Below are 23,892 nucleotides of genomic sequence, written 5' to 3' on the forward strand. Positions count from 1 at the left end.
ACGCTACTAGCCAACGTACCTTGCACTTCTGAACCGGCCCAATTTGAACCGACTAAAACCGGGCTTCCGGACGGTTCAAGCCCGCACGAGTGGCCACATCCAGCAGCATGAGTTCTTATAATTCAGGTGAAACCCCTGAATCTCCCCCAGTTAGTGTAAGTCTGCAAGTAGCTGCATGGTGCTACTATACCTTCTCATTTACTTTATAGATCTATTTCCTCTATATTAAATTAAATCTAAATATCTCAGCAGTTACCTAGTAAATCAGAATCAGATAGTCTGCATCTTACTTTTGATGTTTATTTTTATTATAAAAAAATTATTGCCAAATTCGCCATGAAACTCGGACGAAAGAGGATAAGTCATTTACCACTAGATTATCTCATCACACTCTTTTCTAAAACACTCATTTAGAAAGAAAAACATAAACCAAACATGGGATTATTTCCGCAGACAGAAACGAGAGATTCAAGTTTTAGTTAATAACTTCTTAATCATGTTAACATATGCAACTCCAGAACCAGTTCCGACAAAAGATAAGCTAAGCCCCGTTTATCTACATGTGCAACGTAGACTTGAAACAAGTTGTAAGTTTGTGAAAATGGCAGTAAATTAGGACACCGAATCTAAACAAATGAAACTGTTCTGCTAAGAACTGAAAACACCAAAACTTCACAAACATTATGTAATGTCACAAGTACATAAGCCTCAGATGCTTAGTTTTCATTCTTAATCCTTTTGTTATTCTTGATAGTTACGCTTACAGGAGAAAATAGAACATATACAGTATATAATACTTTCAGACCAACCACAAAAAGTGAACACAAGTAGTGGTAGCCCACCTTAAATTGTTTTTATGAATTTTGGCTATGAAGGAGCCAAGATACATACAATCATAAAATTTTAAGTTTTACCAAAACCAGAGCTACATACATACATCAACACTTGGGAGGATCAAACGTTCCCGTAAAGATTACCATGTATGTATATGATACAGCCGCATTAGTATGTCAATATGTGCTTGCGCGGTCTTTATAATTTGAATCATTGGAGATGCAAATCCTTTGACCTGCCTGATGGATCATATCTGCAAAGTGCAGCTTAAGTTGTAATGCTTCCAAAGAAGAGGACACATTTTGAAGTTTGAAAATGATTAACACAAATATGCAGACATTCAATTGCCAGGAAATGCAAACCTGAATCGATCTCTTTGCCTACTACAAATTCGGTCCTTTGGAGATGATGTATTTGCGACACCTGCCTGCCGCATCATTTCTGCAAAGTCCAAGGTATAGGGTTTAGAGGTGTTAAATCAATTTTCAACATTGAAGCTATTCTGGAAAGATATAATTAAACTTAAGCTGCTAAGAGTTTAGTGTTTCTGCAGCTGAATGGAGACGAGGAATGATGGATTTTGTAAAATTTTAGGGTTAAGAACGTTTTGGGTATCTAAAGCAGGACCCCAGAATGGAATACATCATACACATATGCTTATGTCATCATAGAGTAGAGAGGACAGCATACAACTGGAAAGGGTGTGAAAGTGTACAATGATCAGATTTTTTTTATTTATGTAATAGGTCTTGTTAGCCTTGGATGTTGCGTCTCCAAAGAGGGAAGATTCTAGGGAAGATTCCAGGGATTTCGTAGGTATAGTATCAAGGTGATGTTACACGCGCCCATGGCTACATAATTTAAACCTTTTGATGAAATTAAATAAATGTTGTCCACGAAATCCAATTGAAATTGTCAGAACTCTTCACTGGCAAAAAGTAAACATACACATCAGATAGGAAATTGACATACCTCGTTTCCTTTCGATCTCTTCATCAAGCTCTTCTTTCCATTTTCTTTGCCTCTCGGAGAAGCTTGCGCTGTCAGGAAAAGTTTCTAGTCTCAAGTTAAAAACAAAAAACATAATATTACCAATTACAAGCTAAAGAAAGAATCATAATTGCTCTCTTCGGAACCTGTTATTGGCTCCTTATAAATATATTAGAGATACGTGTATTTTACAGTTTTTGTGAAAGAAAAATAGAGTTGAGAAAAAAAACTAATTCGCAGAACCTTTAACTTATTAGGAAAACATATAAAATATATTCTATTTGTTCGATTCAGTTCTCTAAAATAAGCTATGAAGATAAAGGCAATTACTGAATAAACAATACACAAACCTAAGACTGTCTCGCTCTTGATTAGGAACCTCCTTAAGTTCCACATATGGAGGTGACTTTGATTTCTGCATAGCTTGATGACTTGAACTGCCATTTGATACGTGTTTAGAGCAATTCTCGGGGCTTGCAGTATAGGCAACATCTACAGCAGCAGAATATCTTCTGCTAGGCACCCGATTTGGTGACTTGCTTTTCGGAGGTAAGTTACAATTATATGCTAAGTTTTCTTTATTTTCAGTCCCAACAGCACTAATAGAACACATTGGGTTCAGAGAGTTGTTAAATTCTTCAAATAGAGGTGACTGCAGCTTTTTCAAAACTAGAGCCTGAAACAGTTTCCAAGAGAATAAGGCTTCAATCAAAAATTGAATACAAAGATAAATTGTCCAACTCACACAAGTAATAGTTCGCAGGAAAAGAGTGTGAAAGTGAGACCTTCTCATCAAGGAATGCTATAATTTTTGACTCCGTAACTTCATCCTCGTCGTCTGTTGTCAATGTGCCGCTTGGAAATGTAAAGTCAATATCCCCATTACCCGATGATCCATATCTTACAGAATGATTATTGGTAGTTCCGCTTGGAAAAATATTCGTGACACCTTTCTCCAGTACTGGACTATCATCGAACTTACATTGCCAATCATCATTAGGTTCGCACATCGGGTTAAAACTCTGATAATGTAGAAATAAAGAGTTATAACTGAATACAAACTACAATAACAACATAAAAACAAAGGATGCTGAGGCACTTAATTACCTTGTTTACATCAGCAGAAAGGGATGTTGAACTACGCTTCACTGATACATCACTAAAGAAATCTTCATCATCTATTTGACACATATCGTCATTATCGTAATTGCTAGACCCCCAGTTGGGTGCATCTCTTGATAAATTTTCAGGATATACTGTAGAGCACCTCACACTACACATATCATGCGATTCATCAGAACCTATGCCAAATGGTATCTTCCCGGGATTCATGCTGCAGCACATATAATGTTTAAAGGGCCAAAATCATTAACAGCTGAAAAATGTTAAAAACGTCTAGAGACAACTAATGTTGTAACTTACGAATTTCTAAGGTTTGCTTTAGATATTTCCATATGCTTCCCAGAATGGTCCCTCTGAGCATTAAAAACACTAAGATTAGGAAAAAGAAGCATAAAGCTAGAACAAAAAATTTGATATTCAGATTTGAAGAATGCTTGACTGACAATGACTGAAGTGCGATTCACAGGATGTGATTCCTGATATTCTCCAGTAACAAAAGGATGCTGCAGGAACCAAGCAGAGTAATTAGATTGAAAGAAAGCACATTGCATTGACCATTTGGGCTCAGTATCGGAAGCACAGTAAAACTCGATGGAACCTGTAATAAGTCTGATGCAGTAAGCCTCAAATCTGGTTCCCTGTTAGTTTTCAGAAAGAAAAAAATGTCTGAGAAGCAATTACAAAACCAATAATAAAATTGATCAGTATGAACCGCACATCACAACACAGATAGTACATTCATCCACCGGAACAAGAATGAGAGTTGAGATCTCCCCAAAACAAAAATATCATCTAGTACATGTGAAAAAGAACTGATAAAGCTTTTATTTTTAAGAAAAGCTTAAAGCAAGAAAGAACTTATCTGCACAGTGAACAGGAAATGATTTTGGCAGAGCAGAGTACTTTTTTCCATTTTTATTTTGTGATTTACAAACATACAAGAGAGGTCCTCCTTAAATTCAAGAAGATTTATTTTAAATAAAACTAACATAGTTTTGTCCAAATGATACAGGAAACAAGTGTCTATCCTTTGCGGTGATTATCTGCCCCTAATAACGTGGATGACTTAATGCAGCATTTCAAAATAAGATACTAGCGTCAACATAACAGGTTACATATGCAAACAAATAAAATTTAGAAAATTGGACATACTTGTGTAGACATTTTAACAAAAAATCCTTAGCCTCGGTTGATAGATGATCCGGGATAGGTGGATGAGATTTTGTTGTCCCTATATGGAAGAGAGCAGCGACCTGATAGCAACATCAAAGCTTAGCATACAAGCAAGTTGGATAATACCACATATAGTTCCTAGATACAAATCAATAAGACAGCATATGATTAGGAGTATCTCTCCCCTGCATATATACCTCTTGATACTGCTCACTCCAAGGAGGTTTGCCAGTAGCCATCTCAATAACAGTACACCCTACACTCCATATGTCGGCAGAGCTGCAAAAAGCCAAACACACATACACACATGAGTGAAATCTGTCAAGAAAAGATGGATTGCAACAGTCTTGTAAACAAGTAAAGAAGAAACGAGAATAATTCAATATGCACATTACAGTTGACTGCTATTGTACACTATAAAAGGACCTTTTCTAAAGCACTTAAACCCTGAAGCACCTATACCAAACGTGTAATTTCTCATTAGGGTTTAGCATATGAGGTTCTTGAATGACAAAAAAGATTTGCTTTACCTGTCCTCAAATGATAAGTGAAAGGAACCTCAAGTCAAGATACTTTGCAAACTGTTTTTTTCTTGTGCATGCACTTATTTTGTTGCCAATTAACAAAAATTTAGAAGTAAAAGGAACAAAATTTACTGTAACATACTAGAGCCAAGACATTTTCCAGAGTTCGCTTCAGATTTGATAGGATGGATTGTGTGAAGAAAGACACCTCTATTTGTTTGCTTTAACTTTTCTAACACTAGCAGGATAAATTTCTAATGAACTAAAGTACTAGCAAGTTGAATATGAAGTACTAACAAGCTGTGTCCGGTTTGGAGAATAACTTCAGGAGCCATCCAGTATGGGGTACCCTTCATTGATTTGGCACCGGTCATCGTAGCCTATGCAGAAACACAAAATGGATTTGATACATTTGCACTTTGATACTGGGATTTTAAATAGTAAAAACAGAATACCGTATAATATAATTATAAGTGACAAGAGAATTTTCCACACCAGTTCAACAACTTTCTTCGATGCTCCAAAATCCGCAAGTTTAATGCACCCCTTATTATCAACAAGGATATTTGCCCCCTACATATAGCATATGAGTTAAGAATAAAATAAAGGAGCAATCAAAGAGAAGCTTCTTTGCTTCTACAGTTACAAATTTCCGGAAAACAATAAAATACCTTGATGTCTCTGTGCATTATACCATTTTTGTGAAGGTATTCCAGTCCCAGTAACAACTGTTTTGTATACATTCTCAGAACCTGCTCGGCACAGAAGTATAATAACCCTGTATAAGCTTCTACCACAAGGATGTAGGTGAATTAAATTAAATCAGGATAAATAGGAAACATTATTGGCAGCTATTGTTTTAAATCATTCTAGTTGTTTCCAGCTTAGCAATGGCCAATATTTACATACTTACGCTCTAAAAGTTCACTTATTTTGTCATTACCAAAATAATTAGTTTCAAAACATAAGTAATAAGTTGCATTCACTTACGGACTCAGGAAAAGACCCAAATTTCCCCAGGAGCGACGAAATTGATCCTCCTGGAACAAACTCTAACAAAATATTAAGTGAATCCTCCTCTCTAGTAGTTCCAAGATATCTCTGGAAAGCAATGGAAAAACAAAAAAAGGTTTTCAGATAGGTGAACACATATTCACATAATTCCAAATTTACTGTACTCACAACAATGTTTGGATGAGAGAGATTCTTTAACAACTTCACTTCCTCCTCAAGTTCCCGAACATGAGCCTATATATAAGCATGTTCATCAAACAGTGAGTCACATTAGTATTAGGCTAATACTATTAGAATATTATTACAATGGGCAATTGAAGAGAATCATCAGAGACATTTACCCTGCAGAATCTTAAAGCATGCCTACTACTGCTAGTCGCTTTGACATGGAGAAACATAAATATAATCATATCATGTAAAAAGGTGTCCTCAACTCCTTCCATTTACCACCCACTCTTAGGAGCACAAGTCATCAAATTGTACTAATTAATAACTTAATTATATATTAATAATAAAACCTACAAGCATTTCCAACACTTTATAACAATAGAGGTGTTGGTAACTTAGTAATATTAGAGTTCAAGTTTAGTAGAGGTGTCAAATTCCAACCCTCCTACCCCGACTATTTTTTGAATACAATTTCAACCACTAGGTTTGAATAACATTCCAAAAGAAGCCCTCTTAGTGATCCCCTCCAATCCCAAGAATGGGTTTCCGAGTGAGCATTAAAAACATCACTGAACAGATCCTACCCAATTCATATAAGTACAAATTCCACTAAACAAACTAGTAATTACAATTACCCTGTATTCCTAAACCACATAATTTCAAATAATCACAACTATAAACTCAAAATATCACACTATGACCTCAACTAAACAAAAAAACAACAAGAATCTCCACACAATCACCTGAGTTTTCTCCTTAGATGCCGAATTTGCAGCAATCGAAACCTACAAAACCAAAAAAATCAAATCTTTAAACACCCCATTAATCAAAATCAAATCTTTAAACACCCCATTAATCAAAATCAAATCTTTAAACACCCCATCAACCCAAACTACCCAAAAAACATCAAATCACAAACCCCACCTGCTTAACAGCCAATAACTCCCCAGAATCAAGATTCATCCCCATATAAACTTGCCCAAAAGCCCCACATCCAATCAACTCCCCTTTTCGCCATCGAATAGACGACACATCATCCCTTTTCGCTTTCGGTATCGGAGGCAATGCAGGAGGCATTGGTTTAGCAAAAAGCCCAATTCTTGATTTTCTAATACCGGATCCAATTTTCTCAACAAAGCCATTAAAAGGGCTGGCTTCTTCGGAGGATTTAAAGACTAAAGATCGGCGAACTGAGCCCAAGAAGTCTTGCATTGTAGGGAAATGTAAGTAATTGTGTGTATAGAGAGAGAGAGAGGGAGAGAGGAGAGATTAGGGTTTGGTTGTGTTTTTGATGATGTTTTTCTTAGTTTGAGTCTGGTGAGTGATGAGAGAGGAGAGGGAAAAGAGTGTGGGGTCTGTTTTTCAAAAATATAATAATATGGTAAATTAAATTCAGAGATGTAACAAAATTTGAATTGTTTCCATTTTCATCGATAGTTTGACCTTGTTTCTTGGTAGTTTCTTTAGCTGATTTTTGTTGAATTATTTTTGTCCGTTAAAATGTGAACCATGGTAACATCATAACATAACATGGTATCAAGAGAGCCTGACTTATTAGTGGTGTTCTAAAAATTGGTGTAGGACGGTGGTAAAATGCTCGGACTCGGACTTATGTTGCGGTGATTTAGACGTTTTTTTTTAAATTGGGTTAAAATCAGGATTAGACGGTCAAAAATCGGTCCTAGGCGGAAAATAATTAAAAACATTTTTTTTATGTTTTTATAATTTTAAATTATTAATTTCATAATTTCACACAATATCATGTCAATTTATAATATAAAGTATTGCTAAAAAGTAACAAGTAATCTAATATATTTATTTTCTCTAATAAAATATAAAAATGACATATTGTAATTAGTTTAAAAATGTGAATTAAAATCTATACTATATTATAATAGACGAAACATTAAAAGTTTGGGAGTCGATCGGTCGGTAGTTGTTGAAATTACTTAATTACCTTTAATTAATTATTCTAATTCTAATTATTGGGTCTATCAATTCTATTTCTAATTGATATTGAAGTCAACTTCCTCTAATGATTAACCAATTTCAATTCTATTTTATATCGAACTCTATATCATTATAATTTATATTAAATTCAACTTATTCTATCAATTTATAGTTTAATTCATATTGAGTTCTATATTATTCTAATTTCTTACTTTGGGCTAAATTAAATTTAAATAAACTAAATATAATATTAACATTTAGTTGGTATATCATGTGACTCGGGATAAAATAAAATAACAGTAATATCAATCCTCCTTAAAAAATTATACTAATGAACTTTGATAAACAAAATAATATATATTATTTATCTAGGATAAAAAATACATTATACAATTGATTCAGACTAACACAAAACTAAAATAAAAATACAATTCGACCAACAAAAATAAAATCATATATACTAATTATTCGGTCTAAAACAAAATTATCTTATTGATCCACACTTTAAAAAAATTAAAATAAAACTAGAAATAATTAGTTTGATTTGATCGGTGTATTGGACATCGGGCTAAAATAAAATAATATAAACCACTGATCCGAGATAAATCAAATTTATATTAGACTAAGTAAAATTCATATCTTATTGATGTGAACTAAAAAAATAAATTTTAATTAAAATATAATTTTTTTTAAATACACATAAAATTATCAATAAAATTATATTGTTCAATCAATAATATTGACTTTTTCAAATATTTTTTATAGAGTTATAGTAAATTTATAAGTAATCACCATGCTAAAATAATATTTTTTAAGGTCCCAACATAATGGAGACATTATATTTTTACCCTCAATAAAATAATATTTTCGTCATAATAATATTCCTTCTACCAATGTTATCAGTTTAAATAAATTTAAATGTTCTAAAAAGTTTTGAACATATACGTCTATTAATATAATTAATCATGAAGTCATATAATTTAAAATTTTAAATGAACAAACTTAAGAATTGAATTCAAAATATTTTTTTTAAACACTATATAATATTTAAAAAAAATCTGTGCGATCCGTGTAGCGCACGGATTTTAAACTAGTATAGTTAATATTGTAAACTTAATAATTAGTGTATTGTTAAATGTGTAGATATTGTTAAATACACAGTTTAAACTTAATAATTAGTGTATTGTTAAACTAGTACAGTTTAAATTTTAATTTTTAAAATTTTAATTTTTGAAATAAATATATATAACTTAAATTTTATTTACAAAAGGAAAATTTTAGAAATTATAATTTTTATTTTTCGGTCAATACATCTTGAAATGTGTGCAGAAAGAATTCGGCTCAGATATGGTTCGATTTGTAAACGAGTCTAACACGAGCACAATATATATAAAATTTTATTTATTTGTTTAGTTGAAGGATTTTTAAAAATTTTATTTGACGTTTTTTATTCATTAAAAAATTATTAAGTGAAACTCAAGCAAAAAATCAGAAATTGCGAGAACGAGTTTATAGACTAAGTTGTTTGCGATCACAAATTCGTCAAAATTATTTAGTGAGTTGTTCGTTGAATGATAGTTCGTGAATATGTTCGCGAATAATTTTTTTTAATACGTCAGTATACGAATAAATTTTTTGACTTGATAAAAATTTGAGCTCGAGTTCAAGTAATAATTTTTTTTTTTTGACAAATGCAGAAAGTTCTCATTAAATTGAATATAGTACAGTCGGGACAAACCCCCAACTGTCGATACAACGAGGTGATAAAACAAATAACATATTAAAAACAATTAGATGATTTGTTTCCTGATCGTTTAACATATAGAATTTAAAAATTCTTGAAATTAAAAACGAAATCAAAGGCATTCCAAGCGATCCAAATTGCAGCAGCATCTCTGAAAATAGCAACATCGTAATTGACCATATCACATAAAAACTATGGTTAGCCCAGTGTTCAGAAACACCAATCGCATAAAATGAGATTGGAGAAGCGGCACCCCAGTTATATACATGTCGGACACCAGCTATAGACATGCCGAAGGCACCCCAGCTATCTATATGCCGGATACCAGCTATAGACATGCCGAAAGTATAAACCCATGAAAGATGAACAATCTTTAGTTGTGAAAGGTGAGCTCTTGCAATAATCACCACCGTCCCAAATCCGATGCAGGCTTTGCAGATCACAAAAAATATCAATAAATTTGTCCTCAACAGATCCATCACCAGATAAACCGAAGTATGACTAAATAAAAACATAACAAACACTCCAGAAGGAGAGACAAAACACACACTCCAAGAGGAGAGATACACAAACACCCAAAAAATGGGTTTTATTGAAACGAAATAAACGAGAATAACAGAGAATGAAGGGGTTGGGACTTTCCACCGGAGAAAATCAGTGGAAGCCCCTCAATTTACTTGAAAATAGACAAATCCTAATAGAGAGGATGAAAGAAGGGAGGCGGCTATGGAAAATACTAGTAATAATTATTTTTAACTAGCTAATGCATGAACAGTTAAGATTTTAGTTAAGATTTTAGCTCGACTCAGACTGATTTACAACCCAATTCATCTCGGTACCGCTTTAGATACCCCAGTTTTTTTTATTAAAACTTTTCCTATATTTTAAGGTTAGGGTGTATATGTATGCAGGTGATTCATATCTTATTATTAAAAGAATTACTAACTATTTCTCTTATGTATAAACATTTGAAAAATATTGTGAAAACTCGTTCGGGTTACTTGGTATTTTTCTAAAAACATTCCAAATTGCAAAATAATAACCGCGATGGTCTCAACATAATAAAGATAATGTATTTTTAATCTCGATAAATAAATAATCTCGTTAAATAAATAAAATTTTCCGATTCACCATATTCATATATCAAAATTTAACTATAATGCTTATCTTGTGTTTTTTAGGAAAATAGTCTTTGTATTTTCTTAATTTTACCTGTTTTTTGTTGTTAAGCGAGTTGTCATTTTTTAAAAGAAAATCAAAATTAAAATTTTTAAAGATAACATTTTGTTTATCGGATTTTTTACTGTGCCCACTGATACTTATAAATTTTCACTTTTCAATGATACTTAATGACTGTCGGCTTTTTTACTGTGCCCAAGACACACGCTGAGAGTTATAAATTTTCACTTTTTAATGATATTTAATGACTTTCAATTTACTTTTTACGGCTTCCAACAAAAACTAGTTAGTTTTCTCTCTCTAGATTAAAAATAACATTATTAATGCTTAACTCTAGTTAACATACTTTAGTCAATTCTTATTTATTTTTTTTGTCTTTCTTATATTTTTTTTTTAGTTGTATTCATCTTTAAAATTGTTTTATTTTTTTGAATAACATGTTTTAATCAATTTTTTTTATTTTTATATTATCCTCACATTCTTTTCTAGTTGTATTCAATTTATATATTACCATGAAAAATATAATTAGAGAAACATTTTTACTTATTTTTTTTCTAATTGTAAACAACTAGAAAGATATGTTTGCTTAATTTTTTTTTATGTTTTTATACAATTCTTACATTCTTTCTATTTGTGTTCATTTTTAATATTATTTATTTTCAATAAATCAATTTTTTTCTCAATATAAAATTCTCACATTTTTTTTTCTCAATAAATCAATTTTTTTTCTCAATATAAAATATAAAGATGAATACAATTAAAAAAGAATGTTATAATCACTTGCTTCTTCGATTTTGTTGGTAGATGTTAAACGGTTGATCGGTAGGAGGTATAGTGATTTATGTGTACAAAGTGATATCAAGCATTGGCCATTTAAAGTTGCTTCGGGTTTTAATGACAAACCAATGATGGTGATCACTTATAAAGGTGAGGAGAGACAGTTTTCTGCAGAGGAGATCATGTCCATGGTTCTTAGGAAAATGATGGAAATTGCCGAGGCCTACATTGGTAGCACAGTGAAGAATGCTGTTGTCACCGCTTTTTCTAACAGATCCCAACGTCAAGCCACAGTAGATACTGCAGCCATTGCTGGCCTTAACGTTCTGCGTATTATCAATGAGCCAACTGCTGCTGCCATTGCATATAGCCTTGACAAGAAGGCTACCTCTGTAGGGGAGAAGAATGTGCTCATTTTCGATCTTGGAGGTGGTACTTTGGATGTTTCTGTTCTAACAATTGAAGAGGTTATGTTTGAAGTGAAGGCTACAGCTGGTGACACTCACCTCGGGGGAGATTACTTTGACAATCGTCTCATAAATTACTTTGTTCAGGAGTTTATGAGGAAGCACAAAAAGGACATAGCTGGAAATACGAGATCTCTTAGGAGGTTGAGGACTTCTTGTGAAAGTGCAAAGAGAGCCCTATCTAGTTCTTACAAAACGGAGATTGAAATTGATTATTTGTATGAAAGTATTGATTTCTACACAATTACTCGTGCTAGGTTCGAAGAAATTAATATGGATCTTTTTAAAAAGTGCACGGAGACTGTGGAGAAGTCTTTAAGGGATGCCAAGATGGATAAGAGTACAATACATGATGTTGTCCTTGTGGGTGGGTCTACGAGAATACCAAAGATCCAGCAGCTGTTGCAGCAATTCTTCGATGGGAAGGAGCTCTGCAGGAGCATAAATCCTGATGAAGCTGTTGCTTATGGTGCTGCTGTTCAAGCTGCCATCTTGAGCGGCCAGGGTAATGAGAAAGTTCAGGACCTATTACTGTGCGATATCATTCCTCTGTCCCTTGGGATGGAGACGGCTGGTGGAGTAATGACTGTCCTAGTCCCACGAAATACACCTATCCCAGTGACGAAAAAGCAAGTTTTCGCGATACGTGTGTATAACCAGTCAGATGTGTTGATCCAAGTATACGAAGGTGAGAAACAATAAACAACCCTGTTGTGTGTAGTTGCCATAAGTGGCTGGAAACAATAAACAACCCTGTTGTGCCAAAAAATTGACTTCGTATTAAAGTCTAGTAGACTCTGCATAATTTAAGTTGATTACATTGAATAAATCAGTGCAATACCACTTCTTCCACAAGCTCAACAAGTCGTCCACCTACCTCAAGTCCTATTTTTCCGTTACTTCTCTTTAAAACTATCAGTTCTTCCATCTTTTACTTTTATTGGAATCTTGAAGATTAAATTCAAAGAAACAACACAAGATGAAGCTTGTGATACTACGTTTATGTGCATCTATTAACATCTGTCTCCTTTGTTTACCACACGAATCATTTTGTGCGGATATACAATATGAGGAGTGCAACAAGCTCAGGTCCTGTGGAAATCAAATCATACGATTCCCGTTTTATACTGAAAATGAAAAAGTTTCAGAAAATTGTGGGTACCCAGGATATGAACTTACCTGCATAAACAATGAAGTCTTATTACTTAACATATCCGAAGGCCAGTTCAGAATTACTGAAGTATTCTACTCAAACAAATCTTTCCGTGTATCTAATCTCTTGAGTTCAAGAAGTGGTTTCTGCAGCCTTTCCAAAATTCGCAACTTGAGTTTGCCTAGTGATGGTCGGTTTCAGCTTCTGACGACTTCAAATCTAGTTTTGTTATCAAATTGTACCCCGGAATCTAAACAGATATTTCCCAAGTATAAAACTGATTGTAATCTGAAAGAAGATGATGCAGAATGGGTTCTGGCCATGAAGACAAATGATATAAACTTAAGTAACGCAACTGAAGCGTGCCAATCTTTAGTAGTGGCACCAGTACGTGAGTATACTGAAGATGATGATGACACTGATTATCTGAAGTTGATTAGAAATGGATTTGATCTCAAGTGGATTGACACCGATTGTAGCGACTGTGAGGCCAGTGGTGGGTACTGCGGATACGAAGGTGAGCCTGACAATAAATTCATGTGTTTCTGCCCCGATAGACCACACTCTCATGGATGCGGTAAGAGTCTATATCATCCTGCCCTTTCATAGTTCTTGTAATTTTTTATTTTCCATTTTCGTGTCTTCTTGACAGGTAGGCCGTCTTGAGTCATACAAATATTCATGAATCACTCATACATATACTCTTCAATCTGATGTCTTCCTAACTGGGGGCTTAGTTGGCTTTATTATATGACTAGTTCTGACCCGATGAGTGATGAATGCAATTATGTGAGTTAATTATGAAACCAGATTAACAAAATCACATTCATGTATGATGTATCAAGGTAGCTATGAAGACATCAATTTACTTGCAACCCAGCCAATGCATGAATTTCTTAGTATTCAAACAGAGGCGAGGACAGTTTTACCATGTTAAATAGCAATTCCCTCTAAATCTCAAGGTGTTACGAAACTGGCTGAACATGTATATCATACTTATGTTAAAAATGTACGATTATATATTCAAATGAAAGTCATAAAGTAATCAGTCGTCACTGTTAAAGTCGTCTGAGATGTCTGATATATTTATTGCTGTTATAGTTGAGAGCGAAACAACCTAATGCTATAAGTGTATGACCAGACCATTCTTCCTTTCCTAGAAGTTGCTGGCTTGTACTCCTCAGGCCTTGGGCTTAAGTAAGCAACTCAAAACAAATATTCTTGCATATTTATTGGTTTTTAAATAGAGAATAGATGTAACATGTAAGCCGAAGAGGGGTGTGTAAAAAAAAAGAGAGGAACGTTTTTCTATTAATTAATTGCGGAACTGACTCTAACCTGCTGTCTTTTGAACAAAGAAATTGGGCCACAACATGGTGCTGATAATGTAATAGAAGTTGAAGTTCAAATTTCAAAATAACACCTTCTTCTCAACATCATACTGAGTACTGACATTTCATTCTGACCAATTTGCAGCTCCATCAAAAGGCAAACATGGCGCAAAAGTGGGAATAGGTAACCAAAATACAAAATAGTAAATAAAACTTATTTTTTTTCTAAATATATTGTGCGCATGTAAAAATTTCGAGGGAGTTTGAGATCTAATATGATTTTAGTGGCAGCGGGCACTTTGGCTGCTGGGCTGCTGATTACAGCAGTTCTGTTATTTTGTTTCTGGAGGAAATGCTCATCAATAAAATATCTGATATTATCAAAAAGTGTCAGAAAAGAGTCTGAAAAGGTTGAAGCCTTCCTGAAGTTGCATGGAAATCACACTCCTAAAAGATTTAGATATAAGGATATTAAGAAAATGACGCAGTCTTTCAAATCCAAGCTAGGCCAAGGAGGTTATGGTGGTGTTTACAAAGGCAACTTACCAGATAACAGTGCTGTAGCAGTGAAGATTCTGAATACCTCAAAAAGCAATGGAGAAGAATTTCTCAATGAGGTTGCAAGCATTAGCAAGACATCCCACGTTAACGTTGTCAGTCTCCTTGGTTTTTGTTTTGAGGGTCCTAAAAGAGCTCTCGTCTACGAGTTCATGCCAAATGGATCGCTGGATAAGTTTCTGTCACATGGAAAATCCTCAACAAATCAAAAACTTGGATGGCAGACACTAAACGAAATTGCACTTGGAATTGCTCGAGGGTTAGAGTATTTGCATCGAGGTTGCAACACCCGAATATTACACTTTGACATAAAGCCTCATAACATTCTTCTAGATGCCGGATTTTGCCCAAAGATATCAGATTTTGGCCTTGCCAAATTATGCCTAGGGGAAGAGAGTATCATATCAATGCAAGACATGAGAGGAACACCGGGGTATATTGCACCTGAAGTATTTTCAAGAAACTTTGGAGGGGTATCTCACAAGTCAGATGTCTATAGTTATGGAATGATGATCTTAGAAATGGTTGGAGCCAAAACTAATATATCTGAAGAAGTTAATAGTTGTGGCAGCGAAAAATACTTCCCTGATTGGATATATGATCAACTTGAGCTAAATGTTGATGAAGTCGGACAAGATGACACCTTGAATGCGAGAGAAAATGGCTGTACAAGGAAAATGATGATAGTTGGGTTATGGTGCATACAAACTCATCCCTTAAACAGGCCATCTATGAAAAGGGTACTAGAAATGTTAGATGGGAACGTGGACTCCCTGACAATCCCACCTAGGCCCTTCTTAGAGTCCACAGAAGAGCCTCCGGAAACATTTTCGACAACATAGTTCAACGTTTTCAGTTATGTATAAACAATACAAGCATTCACAGATCCCTTACCTGGCCCAAAGAACCGACGACTTCCAAAGATGTAATATTTATGCTAAATAGTATTATGAAAACATAAATTGTTTTGTTTAAAATAAAAATATTTTTTTTGTATTTTATGGGTAAACAACAAAGAATAAGAGTGTAAATCTCTTTATATACCACAACAACAGAATAGACGGTCATTTACCATGAAAAACTTACAATGAAATAATTAGGCAATCAGTTGCAAAAAATAATAATAAGATTAATATTAATATTTTCTTATGACAAAAACTATTACAAGTGAAGTATCGAGTAATATACATTCAGTTACGGCTCTTGTTAGTCCAAAGCCACCGCACAAAGCCACAATAGCTCATGTCTTATATTCTCAAATAAGCAAAGCATTACAGAATAACACTTGGACTTGATAACTGGACATTCTGTTATATTTTTTAGTCAAATTGTATTTTGCTATAAAAGCAGGACTAGTGTTCATTCTCTGTAACTTTGATTGATAAAAAATATATTTACATTTCTTCTTCTTCTTCTTCTTCTTTATCTAGTATATCATTACACACATATTCAGATCGATATCTGCAAATCTAATTATGGTATCAGAGCTTCCATGACTGTTTCGATCAATCTTCACACAATGACGCTGATAGATACAATCTTGATTGCTTCAACGTCAACTTCATCTTCAAGTTTTCGCGTTTACGATCTCTACAAAACCTAAATGTATAGGTTCTTCGTGTTTTCGTCAATTTCTAGTGTTATCTCTTCATTCAGATTGTAGAGATTCCTATTGTGCTACTTTGAGATTGTTATTGTGTTGATTTCTTGTCGTTACTCAGCAAATTTTCATTTCTGTACAATCGCAATTATTTGAAATCCTATATTAATAGTCATGGTGCGTTATAGTTATGCAAATGTGGTACAAGACGATGAGACTAGTAAAATTACTCATTCCGTTCATACTAATGAAGATGATAATCAACAAAAACAACACAAACTCATCAATTGTATAATCCTGATGTTGTTGATAACAATTTTCATCCATTGTTCATTTATAACACCGATCATCGTGACTTGATTCTAATTGCGAAGAAGTTGACTGGACCGAATAATTTTTCTCCCTGGAGTATATCTATGCAGGTTGCTCTTAATGCTACGAAAATGTTTGTGTCACTCAATGGTACCTATGCAAAACCAGATGTACCTATCCACTTTTTATACAATGGGAACAAGTGAACGATTTAGTCATTACTTGGATTCTTAATTCAGTGGCAGAGGAAATCAATGATGGCTCGAATTATGTAACAACTACTAGCGAAGTATGGAAGGAATTACATGAGAGATTTTCAGGAGTCAATGAACACAGAATCTTTCAAGTACTAAAAGACATCCACAGTCTTGAGCAAGGAAATAAGTCTGTTGAGTGTATTTTTATAAGTTGAAGGGATTGTGGGATGAATATTCAATATTAAAGCCTACTGTTAGTTATGTCTGTGGTGCACAAAAGGTTCAGGTTGAAAGGGATCAAAAGAGGAAGCTTCTCCAATTTTTGATGGGGTTACATGACAACAATACTACTATTCGAGGACAGATACTCATGATGAGTCATATGCCTTCAGTTTCTCAAGCTTATACACTTGTCAAGCAAGATGAGAAAGCTAAACAAGGATATCAAAGTATAATTGCTACTAATACTCCTTTTTCTAATGCATTAGTTACTAATTCTGGAAATGCAGTATCTGGCTAGTCTGGTACAGGTTTTAAGAAGCCATATCAGAGTACTACTGGTCCTTCTAGACCTGTGCTGAAGTGTACTTTTTGTAATTTTAATGGTTATACAAAGGATCACGGGTATAAAATGATTGTCTATCCACCTAACTGGAAGAAGAAGAAAGAGGGAGCTGGTGTTTCTCCTGGCATGCCTTCAGGAGGATCTAATAATGCTAGTCAATATTGAACCTTACCTAAAATCAATTAGATAAATATAGCTGTTACTCCTTATGATCAGTTTACACAAATGCAAATGCAAATTAATTAACTAAGTCAAATGATGAGTTTTTTCATGGGCAATGGAAAAGGTTCTAACAGCCCAAAGGACCACCTTGCAGGTATGGTTACTTCTACATCCATTTTAGTTGTCAAAGATTGTTCTACTTATGCATGGCTTATAGATACAGGGGCAACTGATCATATGTGTTGTTCCTTGTCACTTTTTACTGATGTTAGGTCTTTAGTCACTCCCACTAATTTTGCATTCCCAACTGGAGCTACTATTATTGTGCATAAAATTGGAACCTTCAAAATTCATCCACAATTGACACCTTTCAATTTGTTTTCGTTTTCTTCATTCAACTATAACCTTCAATCTGTTTTGAAGTGGATGTCTGATTCATGAGGGTCTCTTTAATTTTTCTTTGATTTTTGTGAGTTTAATGATCATACTTCCAAGAAGTTGTTAGCATCTGGTAGATTTGTTGATATTTTGTTTCATTTAGAGTTTCAACCACTTTCAGACTCCAAATTTTCTGCTTCAACAGTATCTACAGTCTCGTATTAATGTTGTTAAAACCAAGACTCAGTAGAGTGCCCTTTGGCACTTACATTTGGGACATGTTTCTAATAATGTCCTACATTGGGTCTTGCTGCCTCCCTCTACTTTGTTGTTGATACTTGCAACCAATTGTGTCCTATCTTCCCATTGTCCAAACAAACCAAATTACCCTTTTTTCTTAGTGATAGTCGAGCTGCTCATAGTTTTGACTTATTACACATCGATTTATGAGGTCCTTATGCATCTGAGACACATCATGGTTGTCAGTTTTTTTATCGCCATAATGGATGATTTTTCTCGAAATGTTTGGACTTATCTTATTCCTACCAAACAATATGGTGTATTTCAACTCAAAAGCTTCTTTGCTTATGTTGAAAACCATGTCAAAACCACTATCAAACAAATTCGTAGTGATCATGGTACCGAATTTTTCAATTCTACCTTCAATTATTTTCTTCTTAATAAGGGGGTGTTTCACAAGGCTTCTTGTGTGGGCACACCAGCTCAGAATGGACATGTTAAACGTAGGCATCGACAGTTATTGTCCATAGCCAAATCTTTACGTTCTCAATTAGGTTTACCCATTAAATTTTGGGGGGAATGTATCATCACAGCTACCTACATTATTAATAGGATTTTAGTCTCCTATTTTGAGCCATAAATCTCCTTTTGAATTCCTCTACAACATGACACTAGATTATAGTTGCTTCAAGGTGTTTGGGTGCCTTTGGTGTGCATCTGTACATGACAATGATAAGTTTGACCCACAGATAATCCGTACTATTTTTCCGGGTTATCCTCATGATCATAAAGGATAGAAATTATTGAATCTTGATAATAAACTGTTGTGCAAGATATGCCTGTACTTTGACATGACTATGTCAAATTGACAATCCTAAGTAAGTTGTATTGTAATCTTAGTTTGTATTTTTATACTGTAACATTTAAAGTCTGTAAAAATGTCAAAGAGCAGACTGAAGTCTTTTTGTTTAAACTGTATCAAGCCTAAGGATTCTATCTGAAAGAATATCAAGAAGATCATGCCTCAGAAGAATTATGAAGAAGTTTGGAGTTGAATAAATTTGTTTGGATAAAAATATTCTAAGTCAAGATCTCTACAAGTCACAAATTTAATATTATAGAGAAGTCAATCGAGAACTCCAAATGACTTATCGAGAAATCAGGAAAGCTACTAGAGAACTCAGAGAGATATCGACAAGCCAATTGAAGACATGAAGATTGGAGATATCGACAAGTCATTTCTTCACTAGAGAACTCAGAGTTATCGACAAGTCAAATATCATTAGAGAACTCTGAGTTATCGACAAGTCAATTATCACTAGAGAACTCTGAGTTGTCGAAAAGTCAATTAGTCACTAGAGAACTCATAGATGTCTATAAGCCAAAGTAAATACATGAAGTGGATAGATCTCGACAAACTAAATTCTCTTATAGAGAACTCAGAGACCTCTACAAGTCAAATATACTATGGAGAATTAGAGATCTCGATAAGTCAATAGACTTATCGAGATGTCAAGACCTCTATATGTCTAACTGGAGATCTCGAGGTAAAATCTCAAAGTACATATTTCAGACCAGTTCAATATCCAAGATCTACAATCAACAAACAATCCAGCCAGTTGGATTGACAAGTCTACAAAAAGCAGCTTGAAGAATGTGCAAGATCAATGGTGAAGATTAACTGACAGAGGAATATCAAAGTTAACACAGGGTGCAAAGATATGCTAAGCCAGAAATGGAAGTTACACTTTTCCTAAAATAGAAATGATTAGTGACAGCTTACTAAAGTGAACGACATGTCTTATTATACACGGTGTAAACCAGTAGTTAACTGAATTATAAAGTTAACACTGGTCCTTTGTTAGTTGTAACAATTAAGATAGAAAATCTTGTAACTCTCTCAAGAAGATAGAAATTTTATAGCAAAACATTCTTAATTTTAATATAAAATTCAGTAAGTTTTGAAAGATCTGTGTTCTTTATTATTGCATGTTTATTTTTGCAGTAACATAATTCACTACAAGATTTGATTTACTTTGTTCATAACCATAAAGAGTTCAAGAAAAGCATAAAAACACTAAAACACATTCACCCCCTCTATGTGTTATTCATTTCCTAACAAGTGGTATCAGAGCAAAATCTGAAAGTAAACAGATTCAAGATCGTGGAAGAATGAATACACAGAAGATCAGTAACATCAAAATTCCTACCTTCGACAAAGCTAACTACACTTTTTGGAAAAAAAATATTGTTGTTTATCAGGATGGCCAATCCTTTCTATATTCAGATTCTCAAAAATTGGCACTTCACTCCTATGGTTAGAGTTGAGGAATCTACATATGGAGACATGGTTATCCCAGCTCATTATGCTCCCAAGGACCTTGCAGAATAGACTGAGCCTGAGAAAGAGAAAGTCTCCCTGGATAGTGGCTTGCAGCTAATACTGATAGAGTCACTTGACAATGTAATGTACAACAACATTGTCAACTGTGACACTGCCAAGCAGATCTGGGAAAAGATTAAAATAATCTGTGAGGGAACTGAGGAAGTTAGATTTAATCAAAGAAGGATACTGATTTCACAATATGAGGGTTTCATGGCCAAGCCAAAAGAAAGTATCACTGATGTGTTTGAAAGGTTCAATAAGCTGATTAATGACTTAAAGCTTCATGAAAAATATTATGAAGCTAAAGAAGTGAACTTGAAATTTTTGCTTACTCTCCCTGATCATTTGGAACAGAAAATCTCAGCAATCAGGGAAGGGAGAGACTTGAGCAGAATAACTCTGGAAGTCCTGTATGGAATCTTGAAAATATATGAACTAGAGATGATTCAAAGGAAATCATTAAGGTCTGGTCAAGGGCATGTTTTAGATGGTTCAAGTGCCCTAATTGTCAATGAAAGCCAGAACTCTAATGATGAGCCAAGATCCCAGACTCCAGCTGCCTCAACAAGTGAGCAAAAAATCAATGATTCACAGAAACAAGTCATACTAGAACTGGAAGAAGATGAGTTCTACACCCTGGATGAACTTGATGAGCTAGATCAATCAATGGCCTATCTTGCAAGAAAGTTCTCTAATATTAGAGTTAAGAAGCCAAGATTCTTCAAGGGTAAAGGACAGTCATTCAATAGAGACAACAGCTGGAAATGAAAGGGGAAGTACATATCTAATAGCAAAAATGGTGACAAAACTGGATCTGTGGATAGATCAAATATAAGATGCTTTAACTGTGATGAGTTGGGCCATTTTGCTACAGAATGCAGGAAACCCAAGAAAGCAAAGAAAGACAAAGCTTATCTTGAATTGGAAGAAAAATATGAAGCTCTTCTAAAGAAACAACAAAGCAAAACCTATATTGCAGAAGGTAAAAGTTGGGATGACTCTGACAATGATGAAGATGAGGAAGTTGGAAATTATGCACTAATGGCCATGAAGTAGGGAGAGTCCTCTTCATAAAAAACACAGGTACCAACTCTTACCACAATTGATTTAAATGTAAATCAATATAAGAAAACTGTTCAAAAGATGAGCACAGAAATGTTTCACATTCATACAAGTATGGTGGCTGCTAATGAAGAAGTGAGCAGACTGACAAAGATAAATGAGAAGCTTGAGAATGAGAAACAGGAAACTGAATTGTTGATAGTGGAGCTTGAAGCTGTAATATAAGAAAATGTTTATCAGAAGAACAAGCTCAAGTGTGCAAATGAGATTGAAGCTGTGTTAAGAGAAACGCTAGAGAAAAATGAAGTAAAGTTGAAGTTCTTCAGGAATGCATCTGAGTTGGTTGGTCAATACTATGAGAAAAACAAGCCATGTGCAAATATTTCTATTGGTCTTGATAATGATGCCTTGAATAGTAAGAAGAAACACATAGGTGACAAAGGAAAAGCAACAGAAAATAAAAATATTCCAGCAATGCTGAAAAATGATGGTTCACCTATGTTCAAGGCATGTGAAGTAAACTTCAGTGAAGAAGAGATGATTATCAAGCAAGAAATTGCAGATGAGGACAATGAGAAGAAAATTGCAAATGCAACTCAATCTTCTAATGCTGAAGAAAATCTCATTGAAAATCAAAGCACTAAGACACCCGTTAAGGAAATTAAAAATGAAGATGCAAGAAAGAAGAAGAAAAATAGAAATGGGAAAACTGGGATAAATAAAAGCAATAATTTTGCTTATGTTGCAGATGCTCCAAGAAAAAAATGTAAGAAATGTGGCTCTGTGAATCACCTAACTCACCTTTGTAAAAAGGATGTTAGCAAGCCAGTTGACGGAGCCTGCAAATATAATGAAGCAAATGCAAATGATCCCTACTCATTATGTGACAAGTTTGATTGCATTTCCTGTAATTTGAAAGTAATGAAGAGCTGTCACAAGTTGAGAGTAGACCTCAAAGAAACAATAATTGAGTCTAATATAAATAGGGAAAATGCACAACAGTCACTGAATTCTATTTTATCTGAAATAACTCACTTTACTTCTGCTAGATCAGTTAACAAGAAGAAAGTACCCAACATTGCTTGGGTTGCTAAATACACTTAAAACTCATTGTGTGCAGGGAAAAATGAAGAAGGTCATATAGATAATTGACAGTGGATGTTCCAGACATATGATAGGTCGTAAAGCCCTGCTATCATAATTTGAGGAGAAGGCTGACCCTTTGATGACCTTTGAAGACAACAACAAAGGATTCACAATGGAATATGGCAAGATTATTTCTGGAAATGTTGTCATTGATGATGTAGCACTGGTAGCTGGTCTTGAAGTGAATCTTCTTAGTGTTAGCCAATTTACAGACAAAGGCTTTGAAGTTTTATTCAACAAAGAAGAATGCACTTTTATCAGCAAGATAACTGGTGAGGTTGCTCTGAAAGGAGCAAGGAAAGGAAGCTTGTTTGTTGCAGACTTGAACTCAACAAATGAGGGTGGAATTTCTTGCTTCTACACCAAGGCATCCACAGAGCAAAACAAACTATGGCACAAGAGACTCTCACATCTAAACTACAAGGCAATCAATAATCTGGTCAAGAAAAGAGTTGGTGAGAGATATGCCAAAGCTGGAGTTTGCCCAAATTGAAGTTTGTGAGGCCTGCCAGAAAGGAAAAATGAAAAGATCTAGTCACAAGTCAAAAACTATGAATTCCATAAGTGCACCTTTGCAACTTATTCACATTAACTTGTTTGGGCTAGTAAATATCTTATCAATTTCAAGTAAAAAATATGCACTTGTGATGGTGGATGATTTCTCAAGATACGCCTAGGTAGAGTTTATGCATTCTAAGGATAAAATTCCACACATCATAATTGAGCACATAAAGAAGATAGAAAAATAGGCTGAAAATAATAACTGTGTGAAAAGATTGAGAAGTGATAATGGTACATAATTCAGTAATGCAACATTGAGTGAATTCTACAAAAGCAAAGGTATTGTCCAAGAATTTTTT

General features: G+C 34.2%; 3 protein-coding genes across 6 annotated transcripts; 2 read left to right on the forward strand and 1 right to left on the reverse strand.

Annotated features, from left to right (window-relative positions):
* Positions 1-780: 780 nt before the first annotated feature.
* Positions 781-7,215, reverse strand: LOC141661734 (mitogen-activated protein kinase kinase kinase NPK1-like). The gene is made up of 18 exons (XM_074468735.1): positions 6,750-7,215; positions 6,569-6,610; positions 5,826-5,891; positions 5,634-5,744; positions 5,315-5,395; positions 5,139-5,216; positions 4,941-5,023; positions 4,317-4,398; positions 4,099-4,199; positions 3,545-3,584; positions 3,390-3,449; positions 3,247-3,299; positions 2,932-3,157; positions 2,610-2,846; positions 2,175-2,500; positions 1,807-1,874; positions 1,197-1,275; positions 781-1,087 (listed from the first exon to the last, which is right to left on the reverse strand). Exons 1-18 carry the CDS (start codon positions 7,035-7,037, stop codon positions 1,045-1,047), a joined length of 2,064 nt encoding a protein of 687 aa, XP_074324836.1. The 5' UTR covers positions 7,038-7,215; the 3' UTR covers positions 781-1,044.
* A 4,259-nt stretch (positions 7,216-11,474) lies between these two features.
* Positions 11,475-12,644, forward strand: LOC141723808 (heat shock cognate 70 kDa protein 2-like; the record flags this gene model as incomplete). The annotated part of the gene is made up of 1 exon (XM_074525746.1): positions 11,475-12,644. A coding segment is annotated over one exon (1,170 nt), but the record flags the coding sequence as incomplete, so codon positions are not given.
* Positions 12,645-12,899: 255 nt separating this feature from the next.
* Positions 12,900-15,967, forward strand: LOC141661743 (LEAF RUST 10 DISEASE-RESISTANCE LOCUS RECEPTOR-LIKE PROTEIN KINASE-like 2.1). 4 transcript variants are annotated; one of them, XM_074468739.1, is made up of 3 exons: positions 12,900-13,672; positions 14,572-14,610; positions 14,712-15,967. In XM_074468739.1, exons 1-3 carry the CDS (start codon positions 12,922-12,924, stop codon positions 15,824-15,826), a joined length of 1,905 nt encoding a protein of 634 aa, XP_074324840.1. In that variant the 5' UTR covers positions 12,900-12,921; the 3' UTR covers positions 15,827-15,967. The 4 variants fall into 4 exon arrangements, with proteins under 4 accessions (XP_074324840.1, XP_074324844.1, XP_074324850.1 ...); XM_074468743.1 differs by having other exon boundaries at positions 14,718-15,967; XM_074468749.1 differs by having other exon boundaries at positions 12,900-13,612.
* The last annotated feature ends 7,925 nt before the right edge of the window (positions 15,968-23,892 follow it).

This window comes from Apium graveolens, chromosome 1 (assembly GCF_009905375.1).
Source record: "Apium graveolens cultivar Ventura chromosome 1, ASM990537v1, whole genome shotgun sequence".
In the NCBI taxonomy this organism is placed as follows: domain Eukaryota; kingdom Viridiplantae; phylum Streptophyta; class Magnoliopsida; order Apiales; family Apiaceae; genus Apium; species Apium graveolens.